Raw genomic sequence first — 18,599 nt, forward strand, 5'->3', positions numbered from 1 at the left:
GTTGAAAAAAGTAAAAGGAGGTGAATAAGATACACATTTTGTTGCTGTTCTTAAAAATGAAAAGAGTTAAGCCTCGGCTATGCAGATGTGACTCAAATTTAAATGTCAAATTCGCAAAACATATGAAGCTTGGTTTCAAATTACTTGATGGACTAATTTCACATGATTTAATATTCATAAGGAGAATAAATTGCAACACCAAACGTGATAATTAAAAAATAATGGGCATAAGCTGAATGCGTCGCAGAGACGGTTATCAAAATCAGGCTAGTAAATCGCCATTTGCGTCTAAGTAATTGTTGTTAATCCTATATTGTGGTGTGTTTCATTTTCCCACCTTTTTTTAACGGGAGAACCCATTCACTCACTGGATCCGCTCCTGCCCCCAGTAACGGTTATTAGACCAAGTGGGCATTGGACCAAGTGGGTATTGGACCAAAATGGCAATTGGACCAACTGGCGAGGATAGACGAACTGGTTATTGGACGAAATGGCTATTGGAAGAAGTGAATAAAACGAAGTGGCATTCGGACGAAGTGGCTCTCAGAGGAAGTGGCTATTGGACGAAATAGCTCTAAGACGAAGTGACTTTTGGACGAAGTGGCCAACGTGTATTGTATTTATGTGGAAGTGGCTCTTTATAGACTAACTGGCTATCGGACGAAATGAATGTTGATTATAGAGGTAGATAAGATCACCTCTATGCTTTTGAACGAAATGATATTGGACCAAATGGTTGTCCAATGTCACTCAAACAGGTCATATTCTCAAATTTTACTGCTTGCACTCGAGCTTACTTTTTCAGGGACTTCATTCTCCTTTCATGTTGCAGAAATTGGTATAACAATGACATTGAACACAAAAGAGCCGTCAGATTGAGCAACTCATCCCATTCAGCGTTAGATGAACACGCCCTCAACATTGAATAATGGTGCTATCATACTTGATATTAAAAGAAACTTTATTTCAACATAGTAACTAAGAAGGATGACTTAATTTTGAATAAAGATGATTCCTCTTAAGAATGCAACTCAGAGTGGAAATGACACAGTGCTATTGAATAAATTAAAAATCAAAGACAACACAATGTAATATAAATCACATTCCGATGAAAAATAAGAAATCTATTGGTTTTTTATTATTCGGTGAAATATTTTTGTATTCCATCGTGAATATGTCATGTCCCCATTTCCGTTTTCGTAATTCATTAATTTTATTTTGTATGACATCTCTTCTAGTTTAGTTGCCGCAATGAAGATATAACATATGGGACCGATTGTTAATCACATTTTTACATTCATTAACTAAGACAATGTGAATAATTGTGATTTCATGCAATAATATGCAAAATAAAAGGGAAAGATGACATCATCGGCTTTCTTATTGCCCATTCATGATGACTTACAGTGCGTTTACAAAAAAGGAAACCGTGATTCTGAGTTATTAGTTCCAACGTATGCATATGATTTATGGTCTAACATCATCATGTAAATCTTTGCTCTTCTTTATTTGAATACATAAAATGAAAGAAATCGTTCACGCATACACAAGTACTGGCAAAGCACGCTAGTTGCGCAAAGAAAGTTGCGCAAAGAAAGAGATTTATTAAGGATAAGAAAGGGATGGCTCATTAGTATATTCTTGGTATTCTTTTATTCTTTGTTAAGTTTCTTTCACCTATCTCTTTAAATTGACAGTGGATGCAGATTCATACGTGAGATCCTCTGCAAATCTTTTCCAACATAACTCAGGATTTTTTTTTCTATGCAGCAATGCGTGGATAATCAATTTGGTCTCAATTCTAGGAAGATATTTCATTCCTACAATGAATGTCAAATTCACAATCGAAGAATATTTATTGATTTTGATAGCTATATCTAAAAATGAGTTTCCTTATTGTGATGAGACGGAACATATTTCAACGAAATGTAGTAAAAAAAAAAAACCGTTTGAAATGACACATATCTATTAATAACCCCAGCTTTAGCTCGAGCATTCAAGGAATCGATCCTGCTGGGTACCCATTTGCATCATCTGGGTTGAGTGCAGCCAACCGCGTAGCCAGGATTTCATTTTGGAGGGGGCGGTAAATGCACGCGAAGCGTGTCAACACTTACAGAGCGCGCGAAGCGCGCTCCCTATAGGGTTGGTTGCAGGGAGGGTTTTTCCCCCTCCTGGTGTTTCATAAATTGAAATGAAAAGGAGCCGTCTCTTTTGTCTCTAGTACCTATATCAGATCCAATTCAGTTGACTATATTGTGATTTTGAACCTTGTTTTCAAAAGTGATTGTGAACGCACAAAAAAAGAATATACAATGGAGGAAATTGAATGAGTATAACCCCGCGCGAAGCGCGGAAGCGACAGCGTTTCATCATTTTTTTTTGCCATGAAAAGGGTCCCGAGAAAAGGGTATTCTTAAAGATATATTGAATACGTAAGTTCCCTTGGAAAGATCAGATTTGATTACAAAAAACAATTTAGCGACAGTGCATACTCGCAAAACCGAGGAGAAGTGTAGATGCCGGGAGGAACATATTCCTCCCCGCGCAGAGCAATGCAACTCTGAAATTTCAAAGGGCGGACGTTTCATCAAATGCAGATATCTCTATACCCATCGGCTCTCGTTCAATTGATTTTCTAAGATTATTGAACTTCATTACTAGGAAAATAGTGCGCAAAAAGTTGAAACTTCTCTTATTTATTGAAATTATATATAAAAAAGGAATGCCCAATTTCTTTGACTTATCCTGAAGCGCTTCATTTTGAATTATAAAGAATTTAAGTGTCATTCAAAATTTCAAACTGAGGGTGCAAAACAGGACAGGAGATGAATGTGCAGGGAAATAACTGAAGTTTAATAGAATTTGATAAAAAAAGTATTGTACTTTTTTATTTAATACGACACGAATTTCATACCTTCCTCTTTTTAAATTAGGATCCTGTTCGCCCCAAAATTATGGTTGTTTAGTAATGAGATGAAAAGCGGGAAAAGTTTACTTTATGGAGGTGACGGCAGAAATTGATATAAAGATTTTACCCGCCCGCAGCCGACCCGACCATTAGTTGCGCGATCAATAAAAAAAAAGATAACTTCTTATACTAATGTATACATTTGAACTTTAACTGGCATGAAACACATATAGCTGAGGTGGAAAAACAGGGTTAGAGAAAGGGTGGGGGAAACAATGGAGAACTTCAATATTGTCATTTAACCGCGCACAACGCGGAAGCAAAATTCATATATAAATTTAGAGCAAGAGTGAAGGAGTTTCTCTTTTGAGAAAAAATAAAGAATAAAAAGAAAAAACAACACAAAGCCACCTTTCTTCCTTTCCTCCCTTTCCTTTTCCTTTTCTCCTCTCTTTTTCCCCTTCTTTTTTCTCTTTTTGGGGGACGTTTTTTTTTTTTTTGGGGGGGGGGGGCGACCGCCCCCACCGCCCCCCCTGGCTACGCGCCTGAGTGCAGCACATTTTGGGTAAATTTCTTGCTGAAAGAAAACACGCCATGACTAGGATTCGAGCCTATGTCGCTCTGATTGAAAGACGAGCCATAACCTCTATAGACCAATAATAATATTACTATTATTATCAGTAATAATAATAATAATAATGATAATAATAGTCATAATAATAATAATAATAATAGTATAATAATTATGATAATAATAATAATTTATCATAATCATTATTCTTATTTTTATTATTATTATCATCATCATCATCAATCAAGTTCCACTAAAGTTCCGGATTTATTTCTGATATAACAAAGGCAGTCGATAATAAACTCTCTCCCTTGTAAATGTATTTTACCTCTTTTTATTATACATCAAAACAAGAATTACGTCCGCTTACATGTAGCATGATGTAGGCCCATTACGAAAACATACCAGAAAAGAGAAATAGACTAAAAAGCATTGGTAACGAAGAGGTGATAATCGATCATCAAACTTTTCTCTGTTTAGAAAAATATGATTTCCGAACAATCATCTGATAACTATGAAATAAGTAATGAACATCTAATATAATTCTACTCGATATATCAACACAAAGACACATGAACGTCCGGTAAGTGACATAACCCGCTATAATTTCAACCTATGGCTTCACGAGCCACTTAATGTTCGTATATATATTCGAATTTCCCAGTCCTGGTTAATTGTCAAATAGATAAAAGCAAGCTCTGCTGAATGGGTGGATAATAAAATGCCATAGATATTATGGCCAAACAATAACGGGAAGGCTGTGTCTGTATTTCCTGAGTGTAATCGCAGCGGCAGCCACTGCGACAGTGAGTAGACCTAGAACAGCGAAAGCTACGCCAACACTACGCCTGGATGAGCCCGTTGTCCTCTTCAACAACCGATCCGTATTCCTTGCCTCAAAAGTCAAACCCTTACCACTACCTCTGAGAATCGGTAGAACGTTACCACTTATCTGATGGCGGTCACCTCCCACCATTATTGCTTGTCTGTTATCAGCATCGACATCGTTGACGAGGGCCGTGTCCATACCAGCGTACATATAGACGTCTTCTTCGGAAGACTCAGAATCACCCCCATCGTCTCCAGCGAAGACACCAACATCAAATCCACCACCACCGCCTCCACCACCACCACCACCACCACCTGCTGAACCGCCTATGCTCGAATATGCTGGTGCTGACATCCCAGCGTACGTTTCAGTCATGTCAGTCTGATCGAAAGGAATATCAAACAGCGTTTGCCGGGCTTCTCTTGTCTTCCCAAGCCCCCGCGCGTCAGACAGCACAAAGCACACTGTATAAAAGAACAATCACATGGAAACAGGTTGCATAATTGTATGATAATATCAATGGAAAGGTTATACATGCACATGATTTTATGCAGATATCGCCATTTTTCAACTTTAACAAATCTGTTCGGGAATCTCACCAAGAAGGCTGCAGAAGAAGGGTGACCAACTGGGAGGACGGTTGCTCCCCTCACTCTCCCTATTTCCAGGGCTAAAGGATCCCTTTAGCACCTCTGCCTCTGCCTCTTCCCGACATTGGCTCACACAGCTCTTGGTCATTCTCTTCTCTGCGGACCTCGAAGTTGATTATCATATCACCAAGAAAAAAAAACCACCCATAACATATCACTATCTTTATTTCATAATGTTCCCTTTTGCCTATTCTTCATGTTCTTGAATTTAAGTGCCCATCTGCGCCCGTCGGAAAAACCTATGGTATAAACCAAGAGTAACCTCAGCGGACTTAATTAACACAGATTGAATGTATAAAATTTTAGATGTACAGCTGCTATATCAAATAATAATTTAAAAGAAAATGATGAGATAAACCTGCTAACATTGCTTCATTTCTTTCCCAACTTCCTCAATTGCCCGAACCATACGTCCTTCTCGTGCCAAATGTCTTGCTTCTTTATTTTACACCTATGCACACACACTCAGCATTATCTCCACCATTGATAGCTGACGATATAACTTTTTAGTTGCAACAATTATAAAATTTTAACTATGTAAATTTATTCAATAAAACATAACTGAAACTAGGACCCCGTTCTCATTACAATTCTCAAGAAACTAGTTTAGTGGAAACCGGTCCAGGAAGCCAGTTTTGAAGATCGCTTTGATAGCCATGATAGCGTACCCATCTGATCTGACCCGAGAGTCAAGCGGCCTTGCTGCTACGGAAACACTCTCAGTGGGGTGATATGTTTCTGCGCCCCAAATGACGAAAACAATCGCAATTTGAACATATGAGGAGGGAGCATGTGCATCCCTGCCCCCTTGATTGCCTAGACAGGTAGAATTTAAAAGCCTTTGCCAAGTTCATCTTTGAAAAGGCGTCCTGTTCTCGATGATTGAGATATACCTTTGTGGTTTATGACTCACCACATTGATTTGGGAATGCCGAGCTAGATGAAACGATCGAACTACTAGTACTCTAGAACCAATGATCTACCGTTTGAAGTTCCCAATAAGAGCCAATAACCCCCATAACCTGAATATTGTTGTCTTGTGTGCCCCATATTATGTACGGTGCAGGGACAGATCTGAATGGAAGGGGGAGAACACAGACATTTCCCGACATTTTTTTGAGAAGAAAAAAAAAATTATCATATCCATATCTGGAGCAGAACCTTTCCAGCACACACACAAAAATGACAAGCAAAAAAGGTGTTCACTCTCGGGATCCATTTTCATCGCTTCAAATGACTGGGGAGGGGGAAGAAGAAATTTAGGGACCACTTTATATATATCTGTGTACAACTTTCGCCAAAGTGGGGTGGGGGAACGTGTCACCTGTGCCCCTCGCAATGCTCACCTAACATGATGGCTCGTTAATTACTAATAAGGACAACCTCCTCTTAAGTATAGGAGATCATCAATCTCATGAGGCCCAGTCAACAAAGATTTTTTTCATGGAACGTTCTGCATTTTTTTGCACCACGTACAGTTCAATCGCTGCTTGATCTACACCCTCTTTGTCGAATTAACGTTTGGTCTCATCCCACAAGGTAGAATTCTATTCCGTCAACAACTTCTGCTACTTACGATTTGATCGAATGCAACGGACACGGAAGCCGAGCTGACCCTGGCTTTCAGGAACCGGATAACAATTTCGGGATTATATTCAAAAGCTGATCATTCAGCTTTTGGAACAAAAGATGCGGGAAGCTGATGCCTTTTGAATGGAGAAGACGCCTTACAATTTAGCCCATTTGCAATTTTGTCTTATTTACTGTGGCCTTTGAGCTGTTATGAATCAAAATTTCATTTGACAAAGTGCAAAATTGTAAGTAGACAAACTACAAATCAGACCATGCGAGCATTAGAATAACAGTTATTTCTAGTGAGACCAAATGATAATTAGATTTTTTAAAAATAGTAGACCTTTTACGAATTAGACCATCTGCAAAAAGGTGGATACAAATCCACAACAGATGAGACTGAAGAAAGGTAATAGCAGTTCATGTAAAAAAAAAAAAAACAGTACCCATGATGACAAAACAAAAATATGGAATATTAATTTAAAAAACATTCATATCTTAACTCAACATACCAGACACAATCGCAGCGAGGCAGATGACATTGAAGGAAAAAGCCATTGCTAATTAAGCTTTAAATACCACAAAAGTGAAACAATGATGCGTGCAGCCAAGAAGCACACCATAGGCATACAAAGGTAAAATGGTGTCCTCACTAGTGATGCCCTCCTCTCTACAAGCGATTGCAGATTCCGAACTGAGGTCTTAGTTGAAAGAATTATCTTTTAAATATCACTTCACTTTCTTGTATTGGGGTACTTCCTGCATCCAAGGGGGCAATTACATCACTTTCAATCTTTCAGATTCGAGATGAAAAGAGAGAAAGGAGGGAAAGAGAGCCAGAGAGGGGAAGGAGATATTGAAAGAGAGAAGTTGATGAAGAGAAATGCAGAAAACGTGAGAGGCAGATGGAGAGAAAGAGAGAGGAGAAATTAAGAGAGATAGGAGAGAGATGGGGAGAGACAGAGAGAGAGGGAAAGAGGTAGGAGAGGACAAGAGCCTTGTTCGGAAGTAAGTTACATTTTCTTGGCATCGTTTGACATACTTAATAAAAGACTTTTACTCAAAAGTTGCTCGGATATATGAGAGGAAAAGCGAAATAATGTTCTGACTATTCCACTAAAAAACATACATAAGATGTGTAAGCCACCGATAACCTCATGGGAAAAGTTTTGTTTTTGACAGCAGTGGTAGCGTGCCAAGTTTAAAAACTTTGTGATTCCCCGACAGTTTTGAGGCCATGCAGTGGGAAAAATTGATGGTAGATAGATAATAGATAATATGCGTACTTTGCTGAAAAAAGGCTTTATGGAAGCGAAGTTGTAATGATGATGATAATGATGATGATGAGAATGATATTCATATTACGAATATCGAAACAATAGTAATGATAATACTAATTATAACATCAACACCAATGAAAAAAAAAAGATTAATATAACAATATACAATAACAACAAAATATCATTAAACCGTTTTATAAGTGTAGAGCGGTTGATGTATCTTTTTACCTTGCATGCATACATCATGGGACGTCTATTCATAATATTGCATTTCATTTGCATCTAACCGGGCACCCATTTTAACACCTGAGCGGAGAGGGGCAAAATGTTGGTAAACGTCACTAAACGAATGTAGCAATTACCAGACACTCATTGAACACCTAAATATGAAGGGTGAAAAATCTATCTTGCAACAAGGGCTCCATTCAACACCTGGACGTACAGTGGCGAAATTGCAGAATAACATCTTACCCAACAAAATAAACGAATACAATCTACACAAGTGATGCAGTGATGTTCGCACCCCTGGATTCGTGGGCAACGGTTTCGATACTTTTCACCTGATCCACCACAATGCTGATAAAAAGAACTAGCTGAACAAATAGGCTGAGGAAAGATAATCAAAAAGAAGTTTTATAAAGATATATCATATCATATCATAAGAACAGAGAAGAAAATACATTCTAAACTGGGAGAGCAGAGGAGATGGCAATTAAAACGATTGTAGTCATACATTGCTTTGTTCAAAATATTAAAGAACTAGATAAAACCGGCAGGCAAATTAGGATTCGTAAACCCCAAAAAATATTTTCCCCATCGAAGTTTGCAGATGTTACGGATGTATATATGAACTTTACATATTTTAGTCTGATTATTTTTTTATGGAAATAGTGTCACACTGTTATAAAACGCGAGGAAAGACTTATGACCTCTTTCTTCGGCACTCCATAATATAAGGTATCTCATAAATGCTAAGATTTTAACGGGCTATATATGTTTGTAGGTTTATTTCTTATTGCCAATTTTTGATCAGATTCTTTTTGTTAAATGCAAGATTATTTTTTCCATCCAAAACCCTTGCAACTTGTCATACTTCATTTCTTTAACGTTGATTCTGTAGAAACGGGTTAAAATCATGTGAATGGGGAAATTATATTGTTTTTGTGAAAGTTGGCAACTGTGAGGTTGTTACCCCTGGTAATGGAGTCATGGGAGTGCAATTCCCAGGGTATAGAGTCTATAGGGTACGTATATTGTGAGATGTGCCTCTTTGAGGGGGTACTTCCATCGAGTTTGAATAATGGTCTACAGATTTGTCAAATACATGTATGAGCGTTATCTATCTATCTAATTTTCCCTTCTTCTCATTCTTCTTCTTTTCACACTCTAACAAAAATCATTTTGGGCGACTTATTGTTGATTTGGGGATGGTATGTCACATACATGTATGTCCTCATAAAACATGTAAAAGCAAAATGCGATTCTCAGTAAATGGTGATATTATCATAATCAACTTTTTATAAAGAAATAATACAGGACCACTACTAATGGCGTCACCGTTGCCCAATCGTTATACCTTATTTATTGTGATTACAACCTTTTGCATCTTAAATAATAACAATGTTAGAGTTATTCCATGTTTTCGACATACATTTTTACTTGTCGGTTCTTTCCTTTTCTTTACAAAAAGCAACTTTGGGTAGATTTGCCTTTAACTTGTTTTGAATTTTCAAATATATGACTCACATGCACCCTGGGAGGATGGAGACCTAATGCTCAATATGATTAAAGAGCGTTCGATATTGTTTTTATTGGTTAATATCACATGAATCAGTATGAAACAATATAAGCCTAATCAGGAACAACCCATCTCTTTCTCTTTTTCTCCTCCCCCTTCTCTCTCCATCTCTCAATTTTACTCTCTCTCTCTCTTAGACCACGGACCTTAAAGAGATCGTTTCACTTTGTGAGCAGCTGATTAAAAAAAATTATCAAACTAAGATGAAACATGAGTATGAGTACCTGTATTTGTCCTCAAAACCCTGAAACAAACCACAATATGGGATGAAAAACTCTAATTCAGACACAAGAAATAATTTATTAGCCTGATTTTGAGTAACTGTCTGTAAGACGCATTCAACTTATATGCCCAGTTTTCCCCAAATTCAAAAAGTCTGTTAGCTGTGTTGTCTACTTTCTGCTGTGTGTATCATTCTCCTATGCACACACTATTTTAGCTGCACTGCGCATTTGGTGTACACATAGTATGTAGGTCATGCTGGTTTCATTTAGAGTTTGTTCGTTGTGGTGCACACATTCGCTGCATACACATAGTCATTGAAGCCAACCCCCAATTACTTTCAAACTTTGGTTTACACCTCCAAGGTTTTAAAATTGTTCTTTTAGATATGATATTTTGAAACTTTTGTGATTGTATCTTGACACTATAAGCCTAATGTTTAGCTCATTTTCAAGAACAAAAATGATATTTTTTTTAATCAGAACAAAGTGAAATGATCACTTAAAACCATACAATGTACCCTTTCTATATTCCTTTGTCTACATATTACATTAATCTTTATCCTCTCATCGCGATGATTTCGACGTTCTCCATCGCAGTACATATTTCATATGTCTCACCTCTCTTTTCTATCAGAAGCAGTGCCCGTCCGTGTGTTCACTCACCCCCTTGTTAGTTGTTACAAGTCGTCACCCAAAATCATATTTTGATCCATCTTACTTTCTACATCTACGGTGGTCTGCTCTGACCCTAATATCGCCCTCTTTGGTTTGCAGGAGGTATAGTTTTATTGCAAAAAATACGACTTCAGAATAGTCGAATGATATAAACTCTGTGCAGGTAAGAAACTGGTGACAAGACAATAAGCTCCTGCGACTATTGCTCCTGTCCTAATATTTAAGAGGGGGTTAGGTAAGCGTTAGGATTGTAATGGAGTTTTTTGTTTCAGAATGATGTAAATAGAAGGATTAGGGTTTATTTAGTTTTGGAGGTTGGAATATTGCTCTAGTCTATGTCTATGAACACTTCATGCACAGAACCGAATTAAAGTTTTAGTTTTAATACTGTCGTGTATCAATCATATTTTGTGATTATTTACGTCCCGAAGACGTAACCAGGGCTCGAATCTCTCCATCACTTTGTAACTCCCCTCATTTTGCTTAGATTACAGGCGCACTCCGGACATCGGATTCTGGCTTATCAGCATTCGGTACATGTATGCACAATATCCACTCCCTAGGAAGTATTCCATCATTGATCAGTAAAGATGCTCTAATTGCTAAGCGATATTGACTTAAGCATTCTACCTGTTACCAATGTGCTATGCAATAACCGGCACTAACTCACTGATATCTAATACCTTGGTCACATTTGCTACGGCCGCCGTAGATTCTAAAATTTCTACGGCGAGTAGCAATTCTACGGTCGCCTCAGAATTTCCACGGCCACTTACTCTAGCGGTCACATATGTTACGGTCGCCGCACGGCGTATTTTTTAATTTTTGGAGAAAAAAAATCTGCTGCTGACGCATGTCCTTGAAATCATGACGTACGGTCGCCCTAGGGCGACCCTACCCTGGCCGTAGGTTTTTGACAAATACTACGGCAGACGCGAGGTGGCCGCAAGGCGCCATCACGGCGGCCGCAGGGGAACTATACAGTGAGTATACCATGAATTGCTTGTCACACTCATATTTTACATTAGACATTTTATTTCAGAAAGATTTCAAAGTGTCGCACCATGCCCATGCGCGTATTCTGGGTGGGAGGGAGAAGGGGTTCGGGGCCAGTGCCCCCGGGTAGGCGAAAAGGGGGCGCCAAAAAGAGGGAGGAAAGAAAGGGAAAGAAAAGGGAAATAAAAAAGGAGGGGGAAAGAAGAGAAAGAGAAAAGGGAGAAAAGAAAGAGAGAAGGAAACAAGAAGAAGAGAAAAGGAGAGAAGAGAAAAGGGGGAAAGGGGGAGTAATAAAAGTGGGGGGGGGGGCAAATTGATGTTCGACCTAGGAAGGGGGGTCGCCAAATTAATGTTTGACACTGATCTGAATATTATACGATCAGTAATGTTCGACCTAGGAAGGGAGGGGGGGGGGGCAAATCGACCTTTGGGGTGATTCGCGCTTCGCGCTCGCATCGAATGATTAGTTAGATGGACATCCTGTTAATGATTACCTAAATTGCGTAGAATGTCTAGTTTTGGAACGAAATATAAAAAAGGTTCAGCTCGCGCTTCGCGCTCGGATCGAATAATTTTTAAGTGCCCATCCTGTTCATGATTACCAATAATGCTTAGAATTTCCAAACTTTGGGTCATTTTGGAATATAGACAATTTTCAGCTCGCCCTGACAGATAGAGAGATACCCATCCTGCTCATGCTTACAAAACTTCTCAGAATATTCTATTTTCAGGTCTATACACAAGCTATCAAAAATCGCGCTCGCATAATTTATTTGGACTTATGAAATAAATCTCCCTTAACCATGTTAACTTGTTTGTATGAATAAAGTTAAGATGTTAATAAACGCTTGAGTCTTAAGTAAGAACTACACCCTAAAAAACAACAAAAATCAGCATTTAACTCCCCATGATAATACTAATAATAATGATAATGATAATAACGTCATATTTTACCCCAGTTAGCTGCTGGTGAAAGGGCAATATCTGTGCTTCCTGGTCACATTTGTTCTTTAAAAAAAAGTGGTATTACATCATATTCATGGATAGATTACTTTTTATCAAGTCATCATTAAAGAAGTGGTCTGCAGTTGCCCTTTTTCATGTGATTATGAAATAAGATAATTCAACATGCATTCAAGGCACCTGTTTGCCTGACGAGGAGGGGTTGCCATTTTTTCTGAAAAGTACACATGCATATGGGCCAAAATTATAGGTAGGGCCCCGAGGTGCAAAATTCTAAATACGCGCCTGGTGGCTCCCGAGCAGATAACACAAAAGGAGAAGGGGAAAGGAGGGAAGAAAAACACGAGGGCAGCCGCACGGCCACCGTATGCTCGACGTACGGCCGCCGTACGGCCGCCGTAGACCGTTCTACGCCATGCCTACGGCTAGTCTAATTTCTACGGCGAGCGTAGAAAAGAAAAAATGTTATAACTCCGCGTTAAAATTCTGCGGCCACCCCTACGGCCTGTAAAAAGAAGGAATCCGCCGTACGTTGACCCTGCGGCCACCGCAGATTTTCTGCGGCTGCCGCAGAAATTTCTCGAATTCAGGTATCTACGGCCGCCGTACGGCCGCCGTAGAGCAAATGTGACCAAGGTATAAATTGAACGCAGAGAGTGGATGTGTGTCTTTGCTGCGGTAATACGTAGTTTTCGCATTTACTACGGGGACATTCACTACAACGTATCGATTCCTTTGAAAATGCAATTAAAATCACAATAGAGAGCTGATAGGCCTGGGACAGCAGATCATGCGAAGCTTTGCACCAGACGAACAATTGCAAATATGTCGTAGTCTAGAGTCAAAAACCTCTCAGCTCTCCATTGTGATTTGACTTGTATTTTCAAAGGAGTTGGTGCGTTGTAGAGTTTCCCCGTAGTGAATTATTGACAAAGTTTTTTTTTGTTCTTTGTTGTCATAACGGGAACTTGCTGCATGCAGCATTGTGGGCAAGCGGAGGAACCCCATCATCACAAAATTCACCCAAAGTGTGCACGAGATCCTTCAATTTCGCTTTATAAAGTACAAAGCGCCCCAGAGACAAGGTCGGTCGCTTCGCTCCCTCGCCTTCGAGTTACTTCGAGAAAATCTATGTTTCTTGCACCCCAAACAAAAATATTCTGCATACGGCCATGCCCGCCTGTGAATACCAAAGAAAAAAGAAACCTTCATGATCATAGCATTTAACAGTATATGTAATTCACCTGTTTAGAAGGAAGTCTAGTTTGGATTAACAATGATTGACTTGACAAAACACCAATATGCTATAAGTTTTCTTCTCAGAGTTCAAACGTAATTCGAATAGAGAAAGACGCAAGTGCCTAACTCTGCCAAATATTGTGTGCATTTAACGCCTCTATTGGCACTCAATATGGCAATAACTTCCTCAAAAGTCCGATTGTTCATTATGAAGGGAAACAATTTGACACTGATCTTTCAGTGTTGCCAGACAAAGTTGGGTCATGGTGTGGTAGCTCAGTGGTAGGGTATCGGAAGTATATGTAGGCGTGTAGTCGGGATTCAAATCCAAGTCGATCGGTTTGGGCAATTGGGTATATTGGTTATGATCCTTATTGAGAAGTCCATCTTGGTCGCCTTGTTTTTGTACAAAGCAAGTCTATGTCTCATCGCGTTTTATGCTCACGTTGAACTGTTTTCAGATGTAAACCACATCAATTCCCTCATCATTATGATGAGATTAAAAAGAAACTGTTTGATTGACTCACGTCAAATAATTTTGCCTCTGCTATTTTTCTTTAAAAATATATAAAAGATACTATGACAATGTAATGATATAATAGAGTCCCTTACACAGTAAGTATAGTAGTAGTCAGGTAGTAGTGGTAGTTTCCGTGACTTCAGTCATGTCAGTGGCAAAATTATATATCCTGGTAAACATATATTTTCCTTTTTCTCTCCAATTACACATCTTAACCTCGTTAATTAGACAGAAAAAAAACTGTTTGGTGTTCTATTATAAGGAATAACATTGTTCTTTTTCAGAAATTGTGAGCACGTTCACGAAGAAAAAACTATGAGGTCGTTTAATTAATTAAGGTCAACTCGGTGATTTGTTAAACAAGCAAGAAAGAGAGAGTCAAACGGGGATGGGGACGGAAAGACATCATAACAGAGCGGGGAAGGTACGGGAGACAGATGATACTCATAACTTTAGTAGTGTAGTATTAGTTAGTCGAAACAAACTTTGTAAAGCACAGTCAAAATGATGTAGTGGACACGCTGTTAAGTCTAAAGTGATTGAACTGGATATGCTGGATTTTGGATGGTATAAAAAGAAGTGATTCATCTCCCCAATCGGTCTACATGGTCTACGGGATTCTCAGGGTTGTGCCATTTAAACAGGAAACGTTCTAGTTGTGACATTAATTAGTCGAAGTTATACATGGAGAAAGTAAAAATGGCGGCGTCGATGAAGTTTTGCACCCATCTTTCCATCACGATTACTTTGTTTTATGGTGAGTACGCCATTCATGAGCTCAGTCTGGCATGCGATGTATAAATTATCTTCAGACCGATTTCCAAATGTTTCCCTATTTCGTTGTTAATGTTACTATTTTTAATTGTCTTACCATGTCATACATGTCATATCCAATACTAATTTTTGCGGCCCAGGACATGGATCTGAATAGTCTTTCATGTATTGCGATGCCTCCATTTACACATTTTACACAAAGTATTTGCAAACTTATTTTATCAATCCATTATAGTGAAAGAAAGCCAATGTTTATGGGTGATGTGATATCTCACGTCATTATTATGAAAATTGATTTAAAGTGAGTTTATATATTTTGATAGTTGATGATGAATTGAGAATAGGCACCTCGTATGGTATATCGTGAAAGATCAGAGACACGAACGGTTATCCTTGGAATAATGGGTTTTTAACATTAATTTGAGGTTGTATATCGTTGATTGCCTGTACCAGAATAGTTTATATTGATAGCAAACTTACTATGAGGATGATCCTCAGCAACGGGTTCTTGTCATTTTAGGGAGGATCTATCAATCTTGAAAGGAAATTGGTTCATCGCCGTGCTTCATCAAAGGCTTTCCGCTATCGAGAGATCGCTAGGGTCATTTTCACCCCAGATTTTCTCATTTAAACGATTTTTACTTCACTGCAGTCATTATTGTTTCTAAACAATTTATCATTATATTTTTCATTTTTTTTATATTAATGGATATAGGGGAAATGCGAAATTTATTTTATTGAATATCAATTTGCAGATGAATTGCCGTTATATATTTGGCGACGATGAGTAGAATTAGTTTTATATTTTATCAGTGGGCTAAGGGATGACAAATACCATGAATACCCTACCGACTTAAGCTGCTGCTCGCCACACTAAATCCCGTAATATCGAATATCATGTGCTATGATTATGAAAAACGTATGTTTTGCTTCTCTTTGATGTACGCTACAATTTTGGTTGGTGTTAATGAAATGCGCAATTGTACTATTTTTTATTGTCAAATGAATGAATATAGCAACTTGTTTTTTCAACTATATTTCAAAAGAAACACGAAAATGCATAAATCAAAGAACAAATTAACTTGGCAATTAGACAATGAATACATGTAATTAATGAAACTTTATGATATAAAAAAGTCGTATTTAAAAAAAAACGGGTAAATGATTCCTTAAAATATATGTTAATCCCTTAACTGACGTCCAATAATTGACACAGTTCCCTTATGTTAGATCTTTTGAACGATCAATGAATGACAAAACACATATATAAAAAAAAATATTTGCTTGAATTTACATTATCATTGTTTTCCAGAAAAAAAACATATATGTAAATATAACCAGTAAAATTGCCTTTTGGTCTACACCCACTTTGTTTAGTTTCCGTTTGGTTTAATTCCACATGGTATAATCCTACTTCGTCTATCATCAGTTCATCTACTACCCATTTGGTCTTACGGCTATTTAGCGCTCCTATAATTTTGTTTAATTTGCAGTTTGGTTATAAGCATTTTATTCAATATCTTCTTGGTCTAGCACTTAAATAGTTGAACTGTTCATGGATTAAAATGTCTGTAAATTGACAAGTCAAAGTAATCAAAAGACGAAGTGGAAATCAAATTCGACTTGATGAAACAAAGTAAGTGTAGTGTAGACCAAAAGGATGAAGCCCATGTGGTTGTAGACTATGACAGAAGTGGACCAACTGTTTGAATAATTGAGTAACAATAGTAAATACTTTTAATATATACTGATTATTTTTGTTCTTATTTCAATACCTGACAGCTTTATGTTTGAGGATAGAGGCGAAGCCAGCCCAAGCCCTCTCGAGGCAAACCGCTGTCAACAATATTCCCCTCGCTCAGACACAGATGGAAATGGAAGCAGATAACGATGTCTATGAAAGCGACATAGAAGAACCCTCCAACAACGACCCCGAAGAAGCGGACAATGAAAACGAAAACGACATTGAAGTCGAATCCGTTGTCGCTGGCGATGCTGATGCCGATTTAGATGTGATTGAAGTTGATGCCGGACCTCCAAACCCCATTGGTCGTAACGGATGGACAGGATCTGGATTGTGGAAATCAAAAAAGCGAAACGAACACAGCTCCTTGGCCACAGAGAGTAAAGTATCCCACATCGGAATTGGTTTTGGGGTCGTCATCCTCGTGATCGCAGTGGTGGTCGTCTCTGGATTAGCTATTAAGAGGCCAGGTTCAAGTAATACCAGTAATATACCTCCCGAACTGAATATAGACTAAGGCTCATATTTGTCTTAAATTGAATAAACAGGTATATAAAATCGGAAGATATCAATATATCCCATGTCCTCCTTTCCCCTTCTTAAACCAGCCCTTCCCTCTCTCTCTCTCTCTCTAGATTCCACTCTTTATCTCCTCCCTCAAATCTCCCTTTCTTTCATGGGATTGCCCGATTATATTTTTATTTGATTACGAACTTGTTTATGAACATTTTGATAAAGATAAATGTATATTATGATTGAAAGTTTATATCAAATGGATTTAAATCATTATAATTGCTGATATGAGGTGTTTTTATTTGCAGTGGGGAAAATGATCAAGAGATGGAAGCAAGGGAGAGTAAAAAGAACGCTGTTGATGTTAATGATGATCATAAATGGATGAAGGGAATGATCTTGATGAAAATAGATCTTCTCATAGTGTTAATGCTGTTGAAGATAAAATTGATAATGATGATAATGAAAAATTATGTTTGTGATTATGAAAATGTTAATGGTGGTGGTGATGATGATGACATTAATGCTTATGATTATACTGATGATTTCAATCGCATATATTATGTGTGATTGAAATCATCAGTAGAATCATAAGCATGATGCACATTTCCCATAACGTTAATATGATGATGATTTATTTTCAGATATTTTATAAACATCTGATAAGAATTTAAAAAATCGTAACACTTTGATTTCAAAAGTTAAAAATGTCCTTTGAAAGATCTGTTGAAATACCTCATACTGAAAACAATTAGGTTTTCGGCAACTAGTATATATTTTTTATAAAGAGAGCAAATATGAACCATATAGCAAATAACTCATCAAAAATTATTATGTCTGTATATGAGCATTCTCACACGCGGAGAGGTCAAATGGGTTAGAATTGTCAGAATCATAGCAACATAAGTGTTAACAAGCAACTATCATAACTGTGAGACCAATATCATTGTTATCCTGGTTGTTATCATCCTTACTTGTCCCAAAGAATTCCTGAGAAAGAGAGAGAAAGAGAGAGAGAGAGAAAGAGGGAAGAAGGGGAGAGGGGGAAGGGGAGAAGGAGAGGGACAACATATATAGTGCTGATCAATATCGATGAGAAATTGGAAGTCTCTCAAGGAAATCCCTAAATGGCTCTGAATAACTGGCGTGACCCAGGGCTGTGTCCTTGCCCTTGCCTTATTTAAGCCACGATTTCATTGATATTATCTGTAAATGGCTAAATGCAGAAAACCACTCAAGGAATATTTACTTATTAAAGTAAAGTGATTAGCTCGATTACTTTCACTGGACGTTATATAACGACATGACTATTGTCTACGATATTCGTCACTTTTTTACAA

General features: G+C 37.9%; 2 protein-coding genes across 2 annotated transcripts; one reads left to right on the forward strand and one right to left on the reverse strand.

Moving 5' to 3' along the window:
• Positions 1-3,800: 3,800 nt before the first annotated feature.
• On the reverse strand, positions 3,801-7,229 carry LOC129260589 (uncharacterized). Its single transcript, XM_054898554.2, has 2 exons — positions 7,046-7,229; positions 3,801-4,775 (listed from the first exon to the last, which is right to left on the reverse strand). The coding sequence occupies exons 1-2, from the start codon at positions 7,089-7,091 to the stop codon at positions 4,216-4,218; spliced, it is 606 nt and encodes a 201-aa protein (XP_054754529.2). The 5' UTR covers positions 7,092-7,229; the 3' UTR covers positions 3,801-4,215.
• A 7,406-nt stretch (positions 7,230-14,635) lies between these two features.
• On the forward strand, positions 14,636-18,595 carry LOC129260588 (uncharacterized). Its single transcript, XM_054898553.2, has 2 exons — positions 14,636-14,985; positions 16,785-18,595. Exons 1-2 carry the CDS (start codon positions 14,913-14,915, stop codon positions 17,261-17,263), a joined length of 552 nt encoding a protein of 183 aa, XP_054754528.2. The 5' UTR covers positions 14,636-14,912; the 3' UTR covers positions 17,264-18,595.
• The last annotated feature ends 4 nt before the right edge of the window (positions 18,596-18,599 follow it).

Source organism: Lytechinus pictus, chromosome 5 (genome assembly GCF_037042905.1).
Source record: "Lytechinus pictus isolate F3 Inbred chromosome 5, Lp3.0, whole genome shotgun sequence".
NCBI lineage: Eukaryota > Metazoa > Echinodermata > Echinoidea > Temnopleuroida > Toxopneustidae > Lytechinus > Lytechinus pictus.

Coding starts and splice junctions, on each gene's coding strand:
- LOC129260589 (XM_054898554.2), bottom strand. CDS start 7,091: ATGGCTTTTTCCTTCAATGTCATCTGCCTCGCTGCGATTGTGTCTG. Junction 4,776..7,045: donor CCTCGCTGCGATTGTGTCTG/GTATGTTGAGTT, acceptor TCTTTTATACAG/TGTGCTTTGTGCTGTCTGAC.
- LOC129260588 (XM_054898553.2), top strand. CDS start 14,913: ATGGAGAAAGTAAAAATGGCGGCGTCGATGAAGTTTTGCACCCATCTT. Junction 14,986..16,784: donor CACGATTACTTTGTTTTATG/GTGAGTACGCCA, acceptor AATACCTGACAG/CTTTATGTTTGAGGATAGAG.